This window comes from Takifugu flavidus, chromosome 16 (assembly GCF_003711565.1).
Source record: "Takifugu flavidus isolate HTHZ2018 chromosome 16, ASM371156v2, whole genome shotgun sequence".
Taxonomy (NCBI): Eukaryota; Metazoa; Chordata; class Actinopteri; order Tetraodontiformes; family Tetraodontidae; genus Takifugu; species Takifugu flavidus.
In genome coordinates, this window is record NC_079535.1 from 2,575,176 (window position 1) to 2,601,455 (window position 26,280).

General features: G+C 41.6%; 1 protein-coding gene across 8 annotated transcripts in view; it reads right to left on the bottom strand.

Annotated features, from left to right (window-relative positions):
• Positions 1-1,543: 1,543 nt before the first annotated feature.
• sobpa (sine oculis binding protein homolog (Drosophila) a) overlaps positions 1,544-26,280 on the bottom strand; it is a 30,325-nt gene continuing 5,588 nt past the window's right edge. The window contains exons 2-8 of one of the 8 annotated variants that reach the window (XM_057058901.1): positions 23,584-23,704; positions 22,833-23,042; positions 19,402-19,553; positions 19,040-19,096; positions 12,798-12,893; positions 6,406-8,425; positions 1,544-4,574 (exon numbers count right to left, since the gene is read on the bottom strand). In XM_057058901.1, the coding sequence (XP_056914881.1) occupies positions 6,407-8,425; positions 12,798-12,893; positions 19,040-19,096; positions 19,402-19,553; positions 22,833-23,042; positions 23,584-23,704 (2,655 nt within the window). In that variant the 3' untranslated portion in view covers positions 1,544-4,574; position 6,406. Of the gene's footprint in view, positions 4,579-6,405; positions 8,426-12,797; positions 12,894-15,508; positions 15,602-19,039; positions 19,097-19,401; positions 19,554-22,832; positions 23,043-23,583; positions 23,705-26,280 lie in introns of those variants that run through there. The other 7 variants (XM_057058902.1, XM_057058900.1, XM_057058904.1 and 4 more) reach the window with 7 other exon arrangements.

Consider the following 26,280-nt stretch of genomic DNA (forward strand, 5'->3'; position numbering starts at 1 on the left):
TCTGGTAAATAAGGTGAGAAATAACAGTGAGACAACCTCACATCTTATTATCACATCATAAATTGTGAACCTGTCGGTAAATGTGCTTTTTAACCGGCAAGGGGATGGATTCGTTACACAAATCACTGTGTGAGCAATGGCATGGCCCACTTGAAACAGTTTAATGTTCTGCCAAATTCAGTAACACATCACCTCACTACAACAGATACATCATTTCATTTAGACTCAATAATGTCGCAGAGTAATATGTAAGAATAATGTGACTGGGCTCGTATCCTCTTCAATGCAAATCAAAGTTCTTATTGATGTTGGAAACTCTTCTTTCCAAAGCAAATGTGATCTGACCAGGCTCTGCTTCAGAAAAATGCTCATTTTTTCCACTCTGACAGTTAATCTTTGTCAGTTTGTTATATCAGCTGTCCTAAAAATGTCTTCATCTCCTGTTTATCAGTGAATGTTCTGCCTATGCATGTGAAGAACACAAGCTTCAATCCAAAGCTGTCCAAAAGGTAAGAAATGGCTGCATTTCAAAGTCCAAAGAGCATTTACTTTCAATCTTAACTGCTACATACAGGCTTGCAAATATACTGCATATTTAAGTATATTTAACATATCCTAAATTTAATTTAGGCTATATTTGAAAATGATCAAATCTTTTTGTTTGATAACAAAACAATAAAACACTTCCTTATCTCTGCAAGACAAAGTGGCTAAAAGTCTTTGCCTGCATTCAATGTTTACCAAAGCATCTGCAGGGACTAAACCATTTAGCCCTGTATAAACAGGGATTATAACAGTTATTATAACAATTATGCATTTATTTGCTTTTTTGTTTGGTTGGCTGTTTATGTGCGCTGAAAAACAGGGTTACGGTGAAGCTGCATTTGATTTCAACCTTTTCTTCTTTCATTTTGGTTTTTTTGTTTGTTGGTTTGTTTTTCTTTTTAAATATATTATCAAATAGAAATCTTTTAAATCTAAAACTCCAGTTATTATGTATCATACATGTTAATGTTCGATGTTCCACCCATTAGAACACTTTTGTGTGTTCTATTTTGCCACTAGATAGAGCCAGAGACCACATTTCCCCCTGCAGAGCTGCGCTCCAAAACTTTTGGATCAATAAAAACACTTTATTTGGTTAACATATTTGTTGTTATATTTTGACTCTTCTTTATTCAGCTACGTCATCAACCTGTCTATTTTCATTTTTTCATAGTAATAATTCATCTTTTGTCAGGTAACTATTTGGAAAATCTACATAATCATCAATTTACTGTTAGGGCTATATTTTGTAACTACACAAAATGACATTTTAGAATTCAAATCCATGATTCACAGTTTTAGTCTGTGTAATAATTGGAATTGGCAATAAGTTAAAATATGCATTTTTTGTTGTTCAACAGTATAAAAGCTGATGATTTCCTGATAAAGCCGGATTTATTTAGATTGTTAATTATACAAATGGAGGACAAATGTCCCATGGTGTTATGCCATGACCTTGGTAGATTGGATTTCTTAAATAAGCAGATAAGACATCGTATTGTGTGTGCTTCTTATTTATTTGTCTTCATGAGCAATTCACTGGGTAAAACAAATACTGTTACAACACAAAGAAATGATCTTTTGAAGCAGGTTTGCCCACATGTTATGTACATGTTACAACATCATAATAAAAAAAAACCTCAGATCTTCTCCTGACATCACTCATTTCTTCAATTGAGTCATTAAAAAATGCTCTGAAGCAGCATTTACAGAATGCTCAGGTCAGGCCACGTTCACTTTTATTATCTGCAAATGCAAAACTTGTCAACAATAAATAATACTATAAAAATGTACACAAAAAGATCGACAGTCCACCACAAGTTAAAACGGATCGAATGGTTAAGAACTCAGAGAATTTCCTCTTAGCAAAAATGTGAGAGCTCATACAAGTTACAGAAAAAAGGGGGAAAAAAAGCTGATCATAAACACATTGACACAAGCAATTTGTTGTTGGTATTTTGTTTTTTACAAAGAAGGAATATTCTTCTTTACAAGTGAGAATCATTGTCTTAACTGTAAAGATTATACAAGCAAGAGTTAAGGCAACATCTTTGTTTTCTTTCTTTTTTTTTCATTATGTCATGTTTTATTTTGTCTGTGGACCGTTTGTCTGTCTAAGAGCTGGAGTTGTTTTTGCATAATTCAGGCTGCAGGCCAAGCCTGTAGTCCAGTATAGAAAAAAAGAAAATGGAATGCTGGAGATTTGGAGTATTTTGCCATCATGAACTGGGTCAGTGGTCCTGGATTTCCACTTGACATCTTCAATATCTGTTTCTAGCGTGGTCACTATGTGGTGCTCTGGGCTCTGGTCTAACACTCAAAATGGACAGTACAAAAGATGTGGGGCAAGGGTTTTAAGTATAAACTAGAAAAATAATTCCTAGTGGGAGCAATTGTAAATAATTTGTGGGCATTTCCAGAAATACAGCAATGAAACTACAACCCACAGTCACCCAAGGGAGAATAAAAGTTGATACGGTGGGTAATACAGCATTAAACTTTTTTTTTTAATGTTTGGATAAAATGTGACTGTTTAGGTACACAACTGGGATTTAATATATTTATTCTTGATGTTTCCTAATTTTGATTTATTTCTCAAATCCCACATTTTCTGGATGACTCTTTCATTCTTCCTAATAGTAGCATTAGCCTTCCCTTAGTCCTTGTTATTTACGGTATTCCTTTTTTAGAATGCAACATTTGTACAGTGCACACTTCACCTGAGACATGAACCAAATCGAGAAGTATTTTCTGTGAGTGGCCTTTTTCCAGCAAAAAGCCCTTTACAACTCTCCAATATGCTGGTATGAGCAATCTTTATGTTTGACAGGCTAGCTAGCATTGTCTCCAGTCCTTAAGTTGGGGTATTAGCCAGTTGGCTGAAGTGTGAAGTGAAAATCAGCAAAACAATAGTTTCCTTTAATACATTAGTTGGGACATGACCTCTGAACTCCCACCTATGACTTTGGCAGGGAACCGCTCCCATGTGACACCAAACCAGGCTCTCGGCTTAAACTGCCATACACGACTCGAGCAAACATTCAAACACAAAAATGGGGTTGATTCCTCCAAGATGCATCAAACACATCATTAAGATGGAATTAATTGAAATGCTGAGGCAATAGCAGTAGGACACGCTGTGATCAAAAATGCAGGCTGTTGTGGAGCGAGGACAACGGAGACAAAGGAAAAACTGTTTTGACATCCACTTGTGCTATCCAGTGTCATCTTGTTTGAAGTACCGGTAAGTGCTTTCTTTATTTTGGCAGATTTTTTTTCCCTGGCCATATCTTTAAATTGTAGCTCCATTAAGAACTAAACACACCAAAGGCCTTTGGCATTTGATCGTACCCTCCCGCATAGAGAGTAAACTGGCACAGCTGTTGCAGCTAACTCGGAGCTAATGTTTAGACATGTTTAACCATCCTCACAATTGTACTAGAGCAGTGAACACTTCTAGAGTTGTATTTGGGATAAAATGGGGGAATGGGTCAAACTAACCCGACATGGCAACTGGTAATGTACAATGGAAAAGATGGGGTAGTAACCCGCTGAAGGAGTTTCTATGTTGCGTTTTTGGGGGTGGGGGGTTGAAATCTTTAGGAGTGAACTAATGCAGTGGTTCTCAACTGGTGGGTCGAGACCCAAAAAGGGGTCGCAGACCCCTTCTGGATGGGTCAGCTGGTCAAAAAAGTAAAAATGTTCAATGCGCATCTGATGTTGGACATGTCTTTTATTTTGAAAAAACAAAAAACTTATTTTGAAAGGCATGCATCAGACACGTGCAGCAGCATTCGTGTAGCCATGGTAACTGCCATTGGATTGACACTTTAAGTTTGTGTCTCTAGGGGTTAAGATGGCAAAGCTTAAATATGACCCGGGGAACATTTGTGGATTTTTGTTCATTGAGGGACAGAAACCCTAAGAACCCAAAGTGGTTCGCGACTTAACGACCATGAGGAAACTGTCAGTCTCAGAGTGAGACCAGTTGAGAACCCCTCAACTAATGCATTATTTGCTGGTGAATGTTAATATTTGACTCTGCAGTTTTCGTCAATTATACATAAATCACAACACAGGTGGTAGTTTTGTGTGCAACGCTTGTTTCCTTTGCGTTCATTTTGGGTATTTTTTTACTCTTCTCTGACTACACGACAGACTTTCTTTGATGGAGCGAGATGGAAAAGCTGTGAGGTCAGACGGGCTGAAAGTGGAGCGAACCACCATAGTGGCGGTGCCTGGATACTATCTGCAGTTCAAAGGTCAATTGATCCGGGCTTCAAGTCGCATCCCAAGAGCTTTGGACCATCATCAGAACATGAAATTCATTAACACAAGGAGCCTTCTTGTGACACAAGTCGACCTGATGGACTGTGGGTCGTCGTCAAAGACGATCTGCTGGTAGTCTGGATGATGAGCGAGGGCAAGAAAAACCTTCCGTGGGCACACACGTCTGGGGGTGGAGTTGCAGAGGGATGGGATTGGGATGTGGGGGTGGACATTGGCAGTGTAGTCCTCAGAGCGTCCATCTGCCTAACAGAATAGGAGGTCAATTACAATCAAGTCGTGACACCCAAAATTGGCCCAAATTCTCATCTCTGGGTTTTGAACAACACAGTCATACAAATGTTAAAAACGGTGCAACGGTTTAATTAAACGCTGCGCTTAATTAAACTCGGCAGCAGTGCGGACGCTTTCTTATTCAAATGCAATCAAGAGTTGTGTTAAAATTCTGGCTCTTTGTCAGTTATTAGTTTTATATTTGCCAGTAAATAAAGTTAAAGAGAGATTCAAATATAGAGAAATATAATGAGCTCTGATTAAAGGCTGATGTCAGAGTACAAGTCAAGTTAAATATTCTAAATTTTGTGACGCAGACATGCACAACTTACATTCATGGGTCGAAAAACACGAAATAAAATCAAAAATGTAAACAATGTCAATATATATGAATGCAATTCCAGATTTGAAGAGGTGAAGATGAGCTACAATGCAGAGTTTGTGCATCACCTGACCAACAGTGTTAAACCTTGGCTCCCTTGAAGGGTTAAAAACCATTTAGTCCATTTAGAATTAGAATTTTAACCAGCGCTTCAAAGAGTCACTTGAGCTGCTTCTGCAGTGAATGGGCCTTGATTTCTGTCTCTTCTCATTAATTAATTACTCTAATTCAGAGCACTCGCATCATGTTACCACAACTTGAATTGGCCTTCGCTCGCACTTCATTTCAGTTTCATTTAATTAACAACTCAAGAGTGATATCATTAAAATTGTATTAATGTGATGAATGAATCCTTTGTCGTAAAAGATTTCCGTTACCGTCTGTGATGCGACCAGCCTGCCAAAGTTAAGCAACTAAAAGCAGGAACAATGAGCTTATTTGATATATATATATATGCTTCTTGGCTAACATAATCTTCCATGTCCATTTTCTTAAAATCTGAATCTGAGTCTGAGAAAGAGTGAAATCAGAAGAGTAGAACTTTACTGTAGATATGGCAAAAACAGCTCCCAAGACCAACAAAAAGAATTTTGAATATTTTAAAAACAAAAATACTTCTTTCTTTTTCTTTTTCTTTCTACTCATGTACTGTGTTTCTTTGACTATTCACAAGCACAGATTCCTCCGACAAGTATTGCATTACTATACAGCATACAACGCCCTCATTAAAAAGGCTGATTTTACATGGCTGAAGAACTAAAACATGTGTCCAGATTATTGACCACACAGGGCAGCGATTTGCGTGGTTCATGCGTAGTGACCACATTTCATGCGTTGTGTGTGCAACTGTGCTTGTACGCATGTGTGACCACCCTTACTGCATTAAACCACACTTTTTCAACCATGCCGTGCCACAGAAGCTTGCCGTTCTCAACCATGGTCACACACCAACCAAATAATTCAAACTTTAGGGGGCATGATTGCAGAGTGTGAATGTGCCCTGAGTGTACTGCATAGGGGTCTGCGTAGGGCCGCTAGCAAGATATGTAGTCCTCATCGACTTTGAGTAGTTTAAAGTAAAATTCTAACATACTGAATGAAATACTCTGAATTGTTTGTTGAGCTGGTGTCTGGGTCCAGACTCACCATGGCCAGCTTTAGCCAATCCAGCATCTATTGGTGGTAACGACATTTTCAGTGAGGCTAAATTTTTTGCACAATACAAATAACTCTTTTGACCATTTTTTTCTCCTAGTTGTAACTATATTTGTATTTGGAAGGAGATTGTTTCATAAAGTCATGCGCACAAGAGCATACTGATACAAAGTAAGCCTATTCACATGACAGCACTCATTTGCAAAATATAACATTATCAAGATATACATAGACACAAGTTGGGGCGTTCAATTAGAACCTACCTCATTTGTTCTGATTGCGAATCCGCAAACACCTCCTCTTAAGAGGGGGCTCCAGTTCTGGGCTCCCCGCCGCTGATATAGGGTTACTGATTGAGCAGGACAGGATGGCCGTCTTTTCACTTCCAGGCTTTGACAGAGGCTGAATGACCACACAGCCCCCAGACGACAACAGTGGCAGCGCATAGGCATGCTCGCCTTCCTCCAAGTTAGAGTCGTGCTCTTTCTTGTCCTCTAATGCATCTGCCGTGCCATCTTGCACCGTGCTACGCTTTCCCTGCTCCCATTCTCTGACCGAACAATTGTTCTCTTTCAAAGCATCACGCTCTAGTTCACCATTGGCTGCCTTCACCTTGTCCTGCCCTTCTCCTGCAACATGGTCTCCTTTTTGGTCAGGGCAAGGCAAGGCAGGAGTGACAAGTGGATGCCAGCCTGTGCCATTGACAATGACATTAAATGGGGCAGAAGGGCTGGTTTGGGGCTGGCTGAGGGACTGGGGCTGGAGCTGTGTTGAGCCGTTGTTAATGTATGCATTTGGCTGTTTTACTGAAGGCTCATCATTGCAAGAAGAGCTGCTGCTGTTGGAGGCCGGGGCTGATGATTCTAAAGGATTTGGGATTGCGACTCCATCCACCCCAGTTTCACACAGGAGGCCCTGTGTGGTAACTCCTTCACACCTACATTTCCCTTCCCCTTCCAGTCCAGGGGCTGGTGCGGAGACCGCTTCTGCTTCTGCCTCTACCTTCACCTGGACTTCAGGCAGCGTCCTCTGAATTATCGGTTGCTGGCATGACCTCTGACTGACTGTCAGATCAATTACACCCTCCATCTGTCTCAGGCCAGTTGTCAGACACAGGTTCCCTGATTTGTCCTCTGCCTTCACGGTCAAGTCCACTAGTGCCCTTCCGTTTCTCTCCAAGTCTAGAGGAGAGAGGCGCTCTTTTCTAACTGACTCTTTTTGTTCACCTCTGTCATCTCTGGATGAACCTGGAGAGTAGAATCCACATTCTGAAGAAGCATGGGACTCTGAGGTGCCTCTTATGGGACCATTTCTCTCTGGTTGGTCTCTGGAGTCTTTGTGGCTGAAGGGGATTGGGATTGGAATAGGGATTGGGACAGGAAGGGGAACAATAATAGGGTATGGGACCAATAGTGTTGGCGGGGGGACTAATGGGGCCAAAGAAGGCATGCCAATGTTCATCACTGGAGGAAGTGGAATGCGTCCATTGGGTATCATGTTGACTGGAGGGAATGGAGGAAGGCCTGGAATGGGGAGGCCAGGATGAGGGGGCATCATTCCAGGGTTTGGATTAGATGAGGGGTGGATGTGTGGAGATAGCAGGGACCTATGCATGGGACTAGATGTTGGGCAAATATTCCTAGAGGGAGGTGGTGGGCCAATACCTGGGATAATAGGGTTTGAGAGGGGGCTATTGGGCCCGGCTGGGTGGGCAGAGGAACGTAGAAATGGTGGACGCATTTGTTGTAACATTTGATGTTCCATGAACAGAGGCAGGGGCATGGGTCCCCGAGGCGTCATCACCATGGGAGGACTTCCAGAAGGAACGCCAAGAGGTGGATGTAAGTTGGGAAGAGGAGGGGGAGGGAGGGTCGGACTCTCGTGGGGTCTGGGTGTGGGAATCTTGACCGAGGAAGAGGAGGATGGTGAGCAGACAGCAACAGTATCTGAAGGGGATGTGGTAGAAGAAGTTGAAGGGGTCATAGCAGAGCAGGAAGAAGGGCCCCCAGGGGATGGAGCTTTACGGCGGAGTTCTGTTAACGGCGTTCCCCAGGATTCAGGAGTGAGCAACTGTACTCCGCTGCATTCCATCTTAGAGTCTCCACCTGCCCCGTGCCCTGGGTTACACAGTGCTCCAGGGAGTGCAGCCTGGGTCTCCTTGTAAAAAATGTCCATCTTATATTGGTTGAGACATTTGGCACTACAGAACTGCAACCTCCTCTCGCCAGCTCCAAAGTCAAGGTATTCCTTGGTGTGGCGGATATGTTTGCACCAGTCACACACCTGCAACAAAGAAAGCAAACAGCACACACACTTAATCAAAATCTGACACTTGTCATCTGGAACTAAACTAAAAGTAGATACTTTTATTAAGATTAACTAGAGCTGCCACTCTGATCTCTGTATTACTATGGTTGCCTTTCTTTATAAAGGCAGTGCTTGAAAGGTTACATGCAGTACATATGCTCTGTGAATGATGTTTAATTCATAGGCAGAGGGAAGCTTGATGGGGTTCTGCTGTTGAGGGCTGTTATTGTCTTTTCTTTTCTCTCCTAACATGAACTAATGTGTGCGCTGCCGATAATATAGATACTCTACGGGCTGCAATCACATTCTGGGACCTTGCAACAGCGAAAGCCTAAAGGTTATCTTCCTACAAAGGTCTTACTATGTATCTGCTTGTAGACGTCATCTATATCCACAGCAGAAAGACTCTGTCGCCCGTTTGATTTGCACCACCTTAAAATTTCTCTGTCCAACTTTGAGTGTTTCGAAAGAAAAGAATGTTTTGGACAAAACGTATCTAATAAGAGTCGGTGTTTCTGTCCCACACATGTACATGAAACAAGGTAATGTACAATGTTAATGATGAAATACATCATTATCCTCAAAATACTCCCCCTAAAATGACAGAAGTCCTAAAATCCTCCTTTTCTGTTTAGTGAATTTTAAAGCACAGCTTTACTCATTAATCACGTCCACTATTTTCCCCAGCTTCTAAACTCTTTTGCATTAAATAGACTGCAAACTAGAACAGATTCCAGAATCTCAATATGACCACATAGGACAAAGTTATCTGTCTTGCTTAGTGCAGTGGCAGAGATCCCAGAACAGCCCGGTGCACTGTTTCATCACTGTTGTACACCTATACAGCACCAAAGTGCAGCTTTTCTCTGGAAGGAAAATGAATGTGACCCTCGTACGGATGATAGCAGTGGGCGAGTCCTGAACACGGGATTACTCGTCAGGCCACACACAGCTCACTCTGTCAGCTCTGGAAGGAGTGGCAGGTCCTCACCAGAGATAATTAAGGCATTAATCAGTTGTCATAGCCGTCAACGACGTCCATCCATCACACAGACTTCTCAGCACCCCTGCTGCATGTTAATAAATCGCGAACTCTTTGTTCATGTTGGAGTTTTTTTTTCTTCTTTGGGATGTCGAAATGAGTGCCACGCTGCTACATGCGGAAATGAATAAAAAATATTTTGTGTTGTGTTTTTATAGTTATAGTTAATTGTTGAGGAATAACCTGGGCTAAAGATGCAAACGAACTTAACTTCAACAAAAAAGAATAATGGCTAAGATAAAACGATAAATCCTGCGGGACTAAAAGTCAAAAAGTTGCTTTTTGAGGTGGATAACGGTCAGCGGGTATCTTAAATAATGAATGTGCTGAAATGATTTCTCCTCTGCTCAGAGACAGATGGAGAGCACTTAACGACTTTCTGCACTGAGTGAAATTTCACTGCACATTACGCTAATGGAGTTTTGCCGTTCTCCTCTCTTTCAAAGCCTTGTTGCTCTGTACACAGATGTTTGCAGTTAAATGTAATTATGGCCATTTATTTCCATCGTGGCCAATGAACCAGTATCGGCGATGGTTTCTCTAAAACTAACCCATTGTTTGCTCACCTCTGACCCATGGATATTTGAATCCTTTGGTTCGGCAGCATTTTCAGGCTTTTTTCATTGCGACTACATGAAATTAAGACTTAAATGAAGATGCATTTTCAATCTCTAGAGTCAAGACATTGGTTGGACAGCATTTAAGGCACAAAAATGAAGCCTAGTCAAAGCTGAGCGAAGGAGAGAGAAAGGTTGAGGATGTAAGGGGATAGCCGGGGCTTCAATAATGAAGAGGAAGAACAGATGGAGGTTGCAGGGAGTTAAGAGGTATTTGAATGTTTTAGTGAGTGTAAGGAGTCATAAGAGGCTGCAGGGCCGAAGTGGTTTCATAAAGTGCTGGAGAATTTACTTCCACTAAAAGAAAATACAAAGTTCTGAGCATGCGGCATGTGTGTTTGTTCACTTGTGTTGGACGATACTGATGGGCCGTATATTAATAAAGATTGGTAAACTAAGCATTTTTAAGTTTATTAATAAACTAAGATGCCTGGATCTCTTTTGGCAAAGATGATTTATGTTTTAATTGATGTCTTTATTCATTGCCTCTGCCGGGGTTGACAGCCAACTTTGTCTGCCTCTTAGCAGAAGAACTCAAAAGGTTATTAAGCGATTTTAATGAATTTTTCAGGAAAATATTGATAATGGGCCAAGGAAAAAATGATGGATTTGACAATTGATCTTCAAATCCAAGAGGCTAAAGCAAATCAGTCTACTATGTTATGTAACCTTGTATCAGTACCGCCTATGTATATATGCTGTATATTATAATATGGTTGAGTCTCAATATGTGGGGAAATGTCTGTTTGGCAGAGATTTGCTCTCTCTAAATGCTTTTTCTTTTAGCTTGTGTTTGTCCAATTAATAAAATTGTGAAATTAACAATTACCGCTACAATGTCCTGAAATTAGTTTTGTCAACAACCCAGATAGTTCAGATATTTGTTAAACCAAAAACTTCAAACTGAAGATACAATCTGAGAAATACAACTATTAGATTCTTGAAAACACTCCACTTCCTGTCCAAGATGGTCATAAACCCGCAGTGTTATAGATCTGAGTAACCTCACTGAAACTTCATCACAGCTTCAAACTGTCCATAAAAGCCAAACAGCAGAACCACACAACTCATGAGCTTATCACAGGCAACCATCACCATTTGTCATCCCAGGATGTGATATATGGAGGCCATTGTCACTTGGCGCGTTCAACATCTATGGGACTATATTTCAGACTCCACGCTCACGTGTGCACAGCAACTAAAACAGCTTCAGCGGTAAAAATGAGAAGATAAATCTGGTGGCTCGTGTTTGAATGTGTCTTCTAACATTTTTTTGCAGTTATTTATGACTTTTGGTGTATATTTTTAATCAATTAAGCAGAGTTAGGCTTGGGGAAACATTGCAGGGGACGTCATTTTGGATATCTTGAACAATAGCATAATGTGCATATTTCAGATTAACCTTGTACAGGACTACAAACTGGATTCTTTCAGTTTTTTCTCGACTAGTTTTGACATTAGAATCTAGACTAGTATCAAATGCTATTGTGTTGATTTATATTTTATGATTGAGGATTATGCATGAATTAATATGTTATTTGTACATCTTCTCAAAGGCTGAAAAATCACTCTTCCTGCATATTTTAATGATGTTTTAAATCATGAAACCATAATTTGTTTTCTTTTTTTTTAAAGTGCATTGTTGCATTATTGTCATGGATGGGATTTTGGGGAACCTTTCAGTTCAGGTGTTGATCTTATCAAAGGATGGAGGGGTTTTGTTATTTTATATAAAATAGATTGCTCTTACTTTCATAATACTTGTGGATTAAAGAAAATTATTTACCTAAGTAGGTACAAATTAAAGTATACGTATTCATGACTAAAAAAGCTACCAGGATTTCCAAGTAAAAAAAGTCCACTTCCTTTTACACTTTATCTCTTAAACATTGTAGTTTTTTTGAGCAACTGATTCTCTTGCTGAAGGGCAAAAGTGTCGTTTTAGCAGTGATAATGGGAACACAAGCTATAGCACCATAATGCCTAATGTTAAAGAATCCTGTCAAATCCTAAAATGTAATGGAAGTCTAGTCAAGACCTACCTTAAAAGTAAACAAATAAATAACCACTTTATAAAAAGATCATCGCACAAAAAACTGGAAAGAAAAGTTACAGATATTCAGCTTAGTATGCAGCAAATGAAGCCTGTTGGATTAAAGGTTTAAAAAAGTTATGTTGTTTAATTAACATATTTTCTTTCTATTATTTATATGTAATCCCTTTCCCCTGGATTTCCTAGAGACCCTGAGTTACTGTACATAAGACAAGTAGGCTCCAATTAAAACAAATGTATGTGTGTGTTTTGTATGTACAGTCTTGGACTTGACTCAGTCTCAAGTTCTTTAGCGTTGAACATTAATTGATTGGTCCTCACAACAATACAGGTTTCCAAATAAACAATCTGGACTTATGATACAGAATGTCAACAAACATGACGCATGAAGAAAAGTCATGAAAATTAAATGAATGTAAATGTTATGTAAAACAGGAGGACCCCCCCCCCCCTTCCAAGCTGATGGTTGATGCCTGCTTTCACAGTAATGGCCCAGTATAAAACACTCCTTTGACATGCCGGGGGAAAAATGGCTGGGGAAATTATACGCTCTCAACAAAAGGCAACATCAAAACATATTTTGCAGTAGCCATCAAGCTTAAACTCTATCTGGTGTTAAATGGTTATGGTCCTTACAAGCACATCGCTGTTTGTGTTGAAGACAAGCCTGGGCGTGTCCTGAGTAAAGCTGTGCTGGGGTAATTTCCCACCAAGGCCGTCGTCGTCTTTCGCCTGGGGGGAGAAATAATGGCTGCTTTTTACGAATGGACAAAATAAACAGGTGAACAGAAGCAACACGCAAACACAGAAATGGGGGGAGAGACACTAAAAAGGTGGATTTGTGATCATTGGTTTGTGAAACCAATCAGTGTGAGTCAAAAAACAAACAAACCGTGAGCATGGATGCGCATGCACGTGGATGACTTCCGAGTGTGCAAACCAAACAGTGCCGCTGACGTCCACGACATAGCGTTCATTCAAACAACCACTTATTTAAAGCATAAACAGATAAACAAAGTTTGAAAAGGCTGCACTGGCATGAAGAAGCCCAAATACATTAAAGTGTTGAATTATGGTATTCTGTAAATATAATCAGTATAATTAAGTAAAACCAAAGGCCCTTTTTGATAGTTGTGCTTTGTTGTATGTGTGTAACAACAGCAGAAGAGGCCAAAAACAAAGAACAGCTCATTTAAGTGTCATGTAAAGTGGCTGGACCTTCTCACAGTGGAACATTCTAAAGAAGAACTGAAAACAAAAGCATCCATTAAAGAATACATAGCTGGGATTTTCAGTCCCCACAGTATCCAAGTCCTCTGATGATTGGATCGGGTCAGGTTATGGGTATTTAAAGAATTTGTCAAAATGAGGATTAATGTGTGTGTTGGTTCTGTAATGTTTTAACTCCAAGACAATAAAACATCCTAGGCAAACATTTAAAAAAGTAAGTAAAAGAAGTCACATCAATCAGCTGTTCAAATGAAGCAAAGAAATCTGTTTCATGGTCCCACTATTGACTACAGCAATTTAGGGAACATGTGGTTCTTTTGACAGCTATGTATCAAAAAATTGGTAGTTTCTTTCATCTTAAAAGTGTTGTATTTTGCATCTATTTCTTTTTATCCATGCTTAGCCCAAAATAGGGTCTCGAGATACTGGAGCACAACCCCAGCAGGAACCAAGCAGCAGGCAGGACACACACGCCACTTGCATCACACACACTCAGGCCTAGTTGGAAATTCCTATTGATGTTTTTTAGCCTGTGAAGGAACAGTAGATCTAAAGACTGGTGCGAGCAGAACATACAGTCTTTTTATGAAAAGGCCTCCAGCTGGAACATGCGAAGAAACTTTTTCTTACAAATGAACTGTGCTAATCATTCCCTAAGTGAAAGGAAGTGACTCCCTGCATCACCAGGAAAGAAAAAAATGTACAATAGGTAACAAGTGCTGTTAAAAGGCTACAGGTTTTGTTTTCAACATTTTTATTTGATCAAATTTGCACGTCATTGTCAGGGTCAGGTGCAAAATTAGAAGTGAGTTTATCTTATTCATGTTTCCCCAGGTAACCAAATAAGCCAGTATTTGCTCACAGATGGATATGTTTTTATAGAATAGACGCTGATCTTTTGCAGACAGGCCCCTAAATGACCTCTCGTGTGTTATTGTGGTTTTATTGACAGCGCGTGATGCCAACAAAACAATGTATTTATGTGTTTTAAATTATTGAGAATCTACAATATTGACAAGCACAGACTGACTCAAATGTGGTTGTGTTGTGTCTCATTTAGGCTATCTCTCTCTCTCACACACACACACACACACACAGAGTGAAAGTGGTAAATGCACGTGAACTTGGGCAGTCTGCAGGCTCCCCAACACACACAAACACAAAAATCCACATTTGCGATATCATTCTGTCTCCATGTGCTCCGGCCCTCTGGTTCCTCGCCAGCTCATTTGCATACCGCACTAATGAGGTGTTGGCACTGCGAATGAGGCTCGAGGTGCACGCTGGGAGCCCTGCACGGACAAAGGAGATGGCAGAGAGGTGTAAAATGGTGTGACTCTCATTCCAGAAGACACTTTAAGCTGGTGGGTGACCCGTTCCAGTCCAAACCGCACGATTCGTTTTACAGGATGTTTTGCCTTTAATGTAAATTGCCGTCCTCACTAATCTTCTTCGTGAGGACGTCAGTGCGTAGCATTACAACTACCCGGCTCCTCCGTGCCATCGCTGCCATCCAGAGGCAACATCATATTTTTTGCTACCCATCTGGGCAGCAGCACAGGTCCAGGTGTGTGTGTGTGTGTGTGTGTGTGTGTGTGTGTATCTGCCAAAAAACAAGCACACAAGACACAGAGCAAAGCACATCCCCAGTTGTGAGATGATTCTGTAGCCCAAATGAGAGCCAGGGAAGACAAAAACAAACCAAAAAACCCAATTCCAGAAGAAAAAAATAGCGGATCCTTTGAATGTTTGAAAAATTCGGTCTAGAATTCTGACACCCACACACAGCATTTCTGATTTTCTTTGCATAAACAGCATCTAGTTCTATGAAATAATGTCAGAACTTGCTGCTTTATTTAGGAGCAACCAAGAGGGAGACGGCAAATGATTCATAAACCCTCAACTGTGAGAACGTTCTCGCAACTTTCCAAAGTTGGGAAAAGTGTCGGACAAACGCCTGAAATCCAGCCAGATAAAAAAGAACTTCTTTGGTCTCATTTTGAAGCCAATGAGTTATGCAAAAAAGTAATCACAAAACAACACAATGTGTCCAACTCTCCTTTTCTTTACAGTTCTTGTCTATTTGAGCGAGTGGCTGCCAGCATGGAGATAATCACCTTCCTCTCCGTGTCTCCAAGCTGTGTCAAAGCTCCCAAACCAGCAACAACCCGCTTCTGAGGAATATACGGACGCATTACACACTTCGCCGCATGCTCTCACACATGGAAGGACAGCCTCCTTTTTTTTAACCATTGTGTGTGCACGCCTCCCATGCACCCACTGAGGGTTCTAAATAGTGTTGAGTGCTCAGCAGCAGGGCGGAAACCCTGTGTGTGTGTGTGAGTGTGTGAGGTGATGTGACATTTCTGGGCTGACATGAAGCGACACTCTGCCCCTCCGTGCCTGGAGGAGGCTCCTGGGTATAGACACTGATGGAGGCCCAGGGTCTCCGGGGAACGACCTCATGATGCGAACAAAAGGAAACATGTCAAACACAAACTGCACAGCCCTGCGTGCCTGCTGGAAGATGCCTTTCTTAACTATATAAATGTAAACTTTATGGTCCCTATACAGTTTAGGGTGTTTTAGTTTTCACTCCTCGCTGTGCTCCCTTCTTTAAAATCCATCTATTTGTTCAGCTTGTGCCAGTTTTTGCAAACAACACAGCCAGACTGAAAGTGGGGGTTTTACTGCTGTACCAGCAGCCATAGCAACCCTAATCTGGTGAATCACTGAGAAACTCTTAGCCTGGTGTTGATGTTTTTGCCTGTTTTCCGCTGTGCTTCATGTATTTATTACAGGGATAACGTGCCTGAAAGGTGATGCAGATTTTTAACAATTGGCAGGAAGCAGCACAAACCTTTAATATGGACAAGCATCGTCTAACCTGCGTCCTCTCTTGTCATAATTTACCCTCACAGAAGGTTAATCGTGGCATCCTGTCCATTGAGCAAGCATGTCCACTGGTATGTGCAGGTATTTATGAAGGAAGAGCACAAAAAAAGCCTTTAGGACCACATGTGTGTGTGTTGGAGAAATCCTCCCCCCCCCCCCCCCCCCCCCCAGATATTCTGAAATCATGGCTGTTGTTGATCTAAACCTTCCAGGTGCTTTCCCTTCCAGGTTTGTATCAAAACAACAAAAATCCTCACATTTTGTGTGTAATAAAGCAATCCCAAATCTCAGCGTACAGAATTAAATAGCTGAAATGATACATTTAGCCAGAAGTGGGGAGGGTGCAAATCAGGTTTTCAAGGGCCGCAGACAAGCTGGAATCCCTGTCCTACCAGGCAGAAAACGCTTCCTCCCAGGAAAATGGGATCCCCGGTCAAAGCAAAGTCTACCTGGTAGGACAGAAAACCCGGCTCGGCTGCATCCCTCAAGGACTGGATTTAGGCACCCCTGCTTAAAGTATCATCATCTTTCAACAGACAAATGCTAGAACAGGGGCGTTGGAACCAAGTCCTCAAGGGCACCAATCCACCTGGGTATTCAGTGGGAATCCAGGTTAAAGGGTTGTCTACCTGGTAGGTCAGAAAACCTGTTTGGATTCGGTCCCTGGAGGACTGGGTTTAACCGTCTCTGGCCTAGAACATCGTACATACATCCAGTTATTCAGGGATGTGCAAAAAGTGGCAGCCGCTGTCATCCAAAGATCCAAGATTACGTTTCACCGATGATGCGTCTGAAGATATTTCATGCAACATGATGCCACCTCTCAGCTATCCGACGCACATGCCGACACAAGACCCCCCCCCTTTTTTTTCCCAAACATGATAATATTTATTTTCCAAATGGACAAAAAGAAACGCCTGCAGGCCACGTTGTTGTGGCCAACCTTGTGGGCACCAGAGAAAAGAATAGCGGGTATCGTTTACACAAACGGCCTGAATGGATGTGTCACAGCCAGACAAAACAGCCAACCAGAATGTTCTGTGATATAAACGTTTGCCTTGTGCCGTCGAGTGAAAGAAAGGCTGCAGAGAGAGAGATCGACTGGCTTTTAGTACAATAATGTCGATCCTACAAGCTCCGTTTGCAAAACGTGGCTAATCTATAGCGGTTGTGTTTTATTCACCAATAATTTATGCAAACAGCTGCGGTTGGAGACTGAATTGTATCTTAAAAAACACAACAGATGCAATTTTTAAAGCCATTGAATGCTTCCAGTATGTCTGTGTTGTATACATCTTGTTAAAAAGCCGGATGAAGACCCTCAATGTTGTCGGCCATACAGGCCAAAGAGAAATCTTAGCTCGGAGACGTTTCACCTCGTATCCAAGAGGCTTCTTGAGTTCTATGTGGTTATTTACTCTGCTGCTTTACTGAATGCTGTCGTTGGTGCTAATTTGCATTATTATTAAGTCCAGTTGAATTCTCTAAGTCTCATGTATGTAGGACCTTTTACTGATGGATGGAGCTCTGAAGATCTCCTCTCCTCTCCTCATCACCGTCACTTTGAGTCAAAGCAGAGAGAAAAGCTCTGTTTGCAGATCTTGCAGATCCATGAAGTTGGGGACCTCTGAAGCAAACAGACGTGACTAAAACAAAGGTCCAATGTCATTTTTTGGTGTCATTTGTTGGTCTCGCGCCTTCCAGTTAAGAATAACTAATCCAAAATCCTTCAAATGACAGAATATTTGCTTATATATGTTTATGCTAATGAGCACTTTTCTGAGAAAATCAGCAATAGCATGCTAATGTTAGCATTTCTATTCAATATCTTTGTTTAACAATGTCAAATTAAAAATTCTAATTTATTTATTTACGGTATATATAGGTGTGTGCGTGTATATATATGTGTGTGTGTGTGTGTGTGTGTGTATATATGTATGTATGTATGTATATATGTATTTATGTGTGTGTATGTATATATATACAGTATATATACTGTATATATATATATATATGTATGTATTTATTTATGTATTTATTTTATTTTCTGGCAAACATCGGCTTATACAAAACAAGACATTCATTATCAAGTTCTGCCTATCAATCATCATGATTTTTCTCTTTCTTTTTCTTTATTATTTTTAAATTGATTCTTTTATTTTGTCAGACAAAAGCTGAAGTGGAGCGTGTCATCACTCCATGATGAGAGGAGAGCATTTCAACTCTCAAATGGATTTCAGGGAAGGGCGACATTTGCGAAGGGCACCGTAATTAAAAATAAAATGTTCGTTATATCATGCTAACGGATTAGCATACTTGAGGTCAGAATCCATCCATCTCTGATTGATCTAAAGCGCAACTCAAATGGATCACCCTTTGCAGAACTGGTTTCTTATGTTGGTTTTTTAAGACTTTAAATCCAAATAAATCTGGCTCCAAAACTGAGCTGTGATCTGATATTTTCTCTCCACCCTGATGCAAATGATAAACGAGGTGTAAATGTGAAAAAACTAAACTAAGGGAGAAAACATGTAAACATTACAGCAGACACACGTTTCGGCTTTATTCTCATGCTCTGAGGTGTTAATATGTGCTAGAAACCAAAACAAACAAACAAACAAACAAAAGACTGAAAAGAAGGGTGCGCCTTCTATTTTGTTCCTGCTCTCGTGCGCTACCAAGAAGTGATTATGTTCAAAAGAATAACTGATTTGAGCACAGACAATCAGGAGAATAAAATGCGTCATACTCACAATGTAATTCCTTACATATCCCAGCTTTGGTACAAGAGAGAAAGGAGATTCATTTAACTACAGTGTTTCGGGGGGAGAAATAAGAACAAAACACCAAAGATCAATGTTGGCTGTGGTGATTCTGGGCAGGAAAAGTCAGTCAAGGCTGGAAAGTTTCATAGCAAAATGCTCTGGGTGACTGCAAAAAGTATACATTAAACGCTGTAGCATCACAGGGAAATTTTTGCTTGGATGTTGTTTCAAATTTAGTTTTGAGTTCACGTTAACCCCCCCGCCCCCCCGGGGATTCACTAGCACCAGGAGACAAGTGTCAAAGTCAGTCAGAGTTGTTATGTGCCAAGCTGATGAAAAAGAAATTCTACCTTGTTTCTCTTGAAATAGGCCCTGCGGCAGGCGGCGAAGCACTTCTCGCTGCAGAAGCTCTTCAGCTCGCTCCCCATGCTCAGGGAATACCGCTTAACGCCGACTTTCTGGCACCAGGCGCACATGATCTGCACGTTGGCCGCATCTTCATCTGGAACAGAGCAACCGGCAGTGGAAGTGATTCACGATGAGGCTCGGGTTTCTGGGGGTAATTTAATGAAGCCGAACAAATATTCCATGTCATCTTTCCTAAAGTGAGGCGCAGTGAAATAACATTCGGGAATATATTTTTCCGGCAACAGCCTTATTCTTTCTTTTCATTTGAGATAAAGAGTTCAAAAGAACTTTATTTTCCTACAACAAACTTTTGCTGAGCTTTAGAACTCCCCGTCATCACTGAAGACAGGAAACAATCTGCAAATATTGCGCAAATTACGACATCGTACACTATTAATAATCTATAATTACTCTAGATTATGATGTAGGCAGCATTAAGCCAGATGTTCTAGGTTCTGTGTGTTTCCACGCATCTGGATGACAAACCGATTTTTAAAAAATCAATACCCACACGAGTAAGAACCCAAAATTCTATGTTATATGTTGGCGTCTGGACTTTTATTAGACTTTAAATCAGGCATGGGCAAACTAAGGCCCGGGGGGCAAACTAAGGCCCGGGGGCCACACGCGGCCCGTTAAACGTTTTAATCCGGCCCGCCAAACTTGACAAATTAAATGAATAAACCTTGTTAATGTTAAATTTTCACTGCAATTCTGGTGTTTTCCCACTAGAAAAAAGACAGTCAGGAGGAGAGTGATGGTGATATCCTGAAGGATAACAGAACTTTCAGTGCTTTAAAATAGAAATGGTTATTAATTTTTTTTTAAAAGGCACATTTTATTCATTTGATTTTAAGTGTTTTAAGACTCATTCCAAAGTCAGATATTTTGTCTCTTCATTTTCATTTGAAATTAAAGCACATGTTTTCTCCATATCCCAAGATGTGTATTTTCTCTCCAATGAGGTGAGGTTACCAAAGCACTCCATCCATCCATCTGCTCCTGGTCCGGCCCCTTTGTCAAATGTTAGAACCCATTGTGGCCCACGAATCAAAATGTTTGCCCACCCCTGCTTTAAATCCAAAATTGAGATCAAACACAAGTTTGCAGTGGCAAAAAACCATGAACGATTAACTAGAATTCTAATACGGGCCAGTTCTGAGACCACAGGGCAGAAACCAGTGAGTCTGGGACCAGAATGGGGAAGATGCTGCGTGTTCACACAGACAGCTCCGTCAGAAGTCCAATACAGCCAAATTGCCGACAGAAGGCGTAAATGAAAACACCCCAAATGCGCAATATATTCTAAAATATGGGCTGTTAACCGGCAAAACAAAAGTGACCCAATCTAAAGGGAGAACAGACACTCAGCTGGTGTCGAAAACGAATGTGTCTGTGATGTATAACGATGTGAACATTATCACAAATTGATTTCTCCACAAAATTAACAAACCGAATCCAATAAAGGAATGTTTATCGCATTTGACGGCATCGTTGTTGCCGTGCTGATGATCACCGCAGGCCCCTCAAGACTCGCTATTAGGAAAACCTCACACGAGGAACGATTCAGATGATCAGACGCTGCTTTTTCAGGGCAAAAATACTGAAATATGAGAAGAGAGATGAATCAGGGTGAGCGGAAGGTTGCTCCAAATGAATTATCCAACAGACCCAGCGCGAGCAAAGAAAAATACTTGTTCCTTGGCAACCTGTTTTCCTCCAAGGAATCATTGGATTGGAGTTTGTAACAAATAGAAGCTATGATTCCATAACAGTCTGGAGTCTTCAAAGGTGGCTCTCCTGAGGTATTGGACAGTGTTATTTTGTTTGACGTCAATGTGAGTCACCCAATTTTATGTCCGTTTTGACGATTTAAGGACAGAACCGGAGGAGCAGGGCTCCAAATGCTTCTGCTTCTGAGGGGACACCTCTGAGATCTGCCCCACGTCTCCTGAGGCTCACATTATGAATGCACGGGTGCGAGGGCGAATAAAGGGGGACCTATTGTTTTTTCACCCTTGCTCCCCGCCACTCGGGCTTAAAGGAGGTGCAAAAACCCTCACATTTTACGCCCAAACTTACTCACAGTTGAGGGAATAACTCCCTTGGGGTATAAGGGGGCATCGCAGCATTCCTGGGCGCACTAAGGTTGGTTGCTCCCTACAGGAAATAGTTGTTGGCTCTCCGAATCCAGACGACTCGCAACATCTCAGACCCCACGTGTGAGCACGAGGAGGGGAAAAAAAAATCCCATCGGTGATTAAGCAGCCTCCACACCACATGCCGGCACCATCTCCCGTACCTGCACTTTAACATGTCCTTTGTCGGATTTGGCGCGGCGCATGAATAATTCAGGGTATGTATGTGTGTGGGGTCGGGCGGGGTGCAGGGAGCTGAAGGGTGTGTGGGCCGGGCGGTGGGTTGGTGTCGAGCTTTAAGTGGGACCACACCATCTGTTTCCCCGCCTAGGCAGGGCCAGCGGGACTCCTCTTGGGCGATGCCAAAACAGCTCCTTCCCTCCGTCGGGGTGCAGCAGCCTCCTGTGCCACGGCAGACGGGAGGGATAATGAAGCCCACTGTCTGGATGAGGAACACGGACATTTCCTCAGAGAGTCGATGGGGACTTTATTGACACTTGGGCAGGTGGAGGCAAAAACAAGGTGGCGTACAGCAGGTAGCTCGCTCATTAGTCTGCTTAAGGGGCATTCAGGCTACCGAAAAAGGCTAAAAGCTTCCACCCGAATGAAATATTTATTCTCTGTTTCAGGTTCTTGGAATGTCCCCACATTAGTGGTCGTATTTATGCTGTTTTCATAATGTGTTGAGTTTTGCTAAATATTGCCTTCACAAGTTTGGATTTTTACAATTGAAAGTTGATCCTTAGTAATTCGTTTAGAATTAAAATAAGGGCATAAGTTATCATGGTCATTTTTATGAAGTTCATCTCCAACGATGCCTTTATCAGGATAAAGGCTGGTCATGATCCGTCTGTTAAGGGACCCAATGATTTTAATTTACTTTTTTCTCTTTGGAAGCTTTATAAAAATAGCTATTTTGAGAAAAACATGCCAATAGTTGACCCTAGACCCTAACTGTGTTTAACTGTGTTTGACTTTTTTATTCAATTTTATTGAGCTGCCAGTGAAACAAATGTATGCGACATCACGCTGCTGAACAACAGCAGCAACTTAGTAAATATAGTAAAAAATTGAAGTCTTGCTGAGCAGAAAATGTAGGTATTCCCTTAATGGTAAAATTCCTCATAATGTAGACCGTATAGCTGAGTCATTTTCTTGGTACTGTAGGATTTATTCCTATTTTACTGTATTTGGGACTCTAATGTGTATTTTTCCAAGCAGTGTGCACTCTCTACCTGCAGGGGGCCTGATCAGCGGTGGGGGGATCATGGGCACGATGATGGGCAGGCCGCCGTGTTCTTTGGTGCTGGGCGTGGAGCTGGACGCTGTGGTCAGGGGCTCCGTGACTCCGTTCCTCGAGGCCGGGAAAGATTGGGAACTGTTGACTCGATCTGGAGAGGCGTCGCCGCTCTCTGTTGACGGCGGCATTCTTGGCAACAAGTTTTCTAGACCAGGAAGAGGAGCAAAATGAGGAACGTGACACAAAAATGACTCAAAATATGTACTAAAGTGGCTCAGCGCTCCTCGTATGTCTGCCTGACGTTAAATAACCTGCATGTTAGATTCCAGCGTTTGTGCCGGCACGTGGTTCTGCTCACAAAATCGTTCACCGATCTTTGTTTCCTACGCCTGAGCAGAACTGTGTAGGTGTTGAGGAGGGGTCCTCCAAGATTGACAGTGCTAGTAAGAGGCAAGCAGTAGATCTGTCATCATATTGTGTGTAAATCTGCTGCTAAACGGTGATTAAAGCACCGAGATCGACTACACGTTTTCAAACTCCGCCCTGTTCAAGCTTAACTGGAGAGTACAAGAGCAAAGACTAGCTCTACTTTTTAGAACCTCTTTTGTCAATCATTAGTGCCACAATATACACCTAAAGTGCTTGTTCCACTTCTTTTTCTTCCCTCATTTACAGACTGAAAGCCTAAGGCCACATCCATCCATCCATCCATCCATACAACCATACTTCCATACATCCATACATACCTTTCAGGACAGAGATGTGCTGCGGCGTCTCCCCCAGCTCCAGATTGTCAGAGTCTCTCAGCTCCACCTTGTCATACCCGTACCAGCCCAGCAGCTCGTTCATGGTGTTTTCCGCAAAGCTCTGCGACACAGACACCAATTTGGTGAGGCCCCTTTCACAAACGAAACAGACCCTGACACAGTTGTGATGTGTTTTTTATTTGAAACCTTGAAACCCTTGGGATTCCTCTCATCAGAAACATTTCGTCCAATAATTAGCCGGTCATGTGGTGAGACCACTCGTAACCTGATAGATGCTGCATGGTGGGAAGTGGAGAAACTAATGGCATCTATTTTAGCTCTGCAAATGAGGAGATGGAGAAAAAAACTGAGACTTGGATGAGAGCACAATTATTGAATCGCACTAAAGAGATGCGCGTTCGACTCCTTTCGTAATATTTTATATTAATCAGGGCTTCCAGAGAAATTTATTGTATAGTTTTACATTTTTACTTAGCGTTCGGTGCGTGTAGTGATGCTAACATCGCTGGGTTTTCCTCAGCATTGATTGATAAATGCAGAACTTGCAGAAACGTCGCCTCTGGCTGATAATTAGAAAACCATTACCACTCAATGCTTAAAACCACTGTCATATCTGTTCTCTGTAATTATGATGCAAGCAGGCAATTAGCTTAGCGCTGGGCGAAAAAAAAATGCTTTCCTGGTGCTGCGGAGCAAGAACAAGGCAGATTATTGATATTAGGCTCTTTTTTTACATTGAATGGAGAGAATGGTTTTTTTGTTGACTTGTTTATTTGCTGACTCTGTTCTAACTTGTTTTATTTCACCATGGCGAGTCTGCAGTCATCAAAAAGGTATGTAAAAATGTAGCATAAAATACTTAAATCTTTTTTTAATGCATATTTTAGAAAATAAATAACTCCCTGCTGTAATACCAATAAATGCAAACATAAATTGGTGGAATTTATTATGATATTTCTCTTTGTGCACAAAATATGACAACTCATTAACGCAATAGTTCACCTCCTGCAAAGTAATTCAAAGTGTTGTTCAAACATTTACTAAATCTATGCAGGTGAAATCTAAAATGCATTCCTCCACTCGGGATGCTTCGAGCACACAAACGGTCCATTATCACCACCACCCACCTCTCAGCGGGAACATTAGCAGAAGTGTTGATTCGCTCAAACCCAAACTAGAGTAAAAGGATCAACTGTCATCTGACACGACAACAAAGATTAAAAGCCTCCTTTGGAACCAAACAGCAGCGGCCGACGGTGACTCATCTTTGATTACCGCTGTGTAAATCAGAGTTAACCTCTGCTTAATGGGGGCACTAGTCATTACTGCCACTAACTGCTCTTTGATTATTAAAACTGTGAGATGATAAATACACCCAAGAGGTTGAAGCTGATGGCAGCCCAGGTAGGAGGACTGTGGGGGCCACAGCAGCCTGCAGCATGTTGCAAACCGTCAAACGCAAATTTCCACATGGCGCTGGAATACGCGACCGCGCGCTCACGGTGACATGTCGGCACCAGAGAGACGGTGTCAGAGTTCAACCAGGACCCCCGCCTCAAAGCAATGAATTTAAATGCACAACACGGAGGCATGTTAAGGTTAAAAATCCGAGGAGGGCTTCAAAGCTCGGAGGGAAAGAGTCGGTCTCTCAGCTGTTGACCTAAGATGCTTTTCAAAGTTACACATGGCAACTTGCTAATGAGCCCAACACTTTCAACCAGAATTTTATTTGGGCACATTTAGAAAAATGACCCTGTCTCTGTCCATAGTTGAACAGCGTACACTAGAAAATTTTTCTAATCAAAAAAGTTAATATTGCTCAATTAAATAAATGGAAAATTTGAAGTAAATATTTTTCAGGGCTCACCATATAACGCAGAATCATGGCGGAACACTCTGAAGTACACATCCTGCCATGCTCATTAGAGGTGACCCTCACAGAGACCTTCATTCAGAGCACAGCCTGGACCCCAGAGGACATTTCCTGGTATCTACCAAGAAAACTATACTATATAATATTTCTGCTCAACCAAAGTAGCACAAGACAAACAAGTACGGTTTATAAACCAGAGGTGCATCCTGAGGTCCGTTATTCACAATAGTATAACTAAAAGTGGACTTTCCTTGACCCTATTTCACCTTTAATCACAAGGAATCATCAGAGCAGTCACTTCCTGAGCTTCACTATATTGATTGTTTTTATACTTGACTCTAGAGGGCACCTGATCACAAAGTATACTTTTACTTTGCGCTTTAATCCACTGAGCGTTTGTCACATTTTCCTTGATGCATGCTAGAGGTTGCTTAATCATGTCACTTTTATTTTAAACTGAAGTACACTTAAAGGGGCACTTAACAACCTGTGTCCAATGGAAGTGCACCTTAGAGGGCACTATGTCATCTTTTATTCAGTCGAGGTTCCTTCGTCAGCACATTTTCTCCTTTATCATCTACGGATGGATCTAGTTTGGCACCTTAACTTATTCTGTCAACTGGGGATGCACTCGAGGGCCCCTTATCACATTTATGTCTCTGGAAATAGACTCTACAGGTGGCCCTTGGTTAGAGTTCTCATGGAGCAGGGCCATCTAACCTTTAGCTTCCACCTTACGCTGCTATTGGCTGAGGCCACTGGGCTACAGACACTGGATCCACTGGCAGCTTTTCACATGTTAT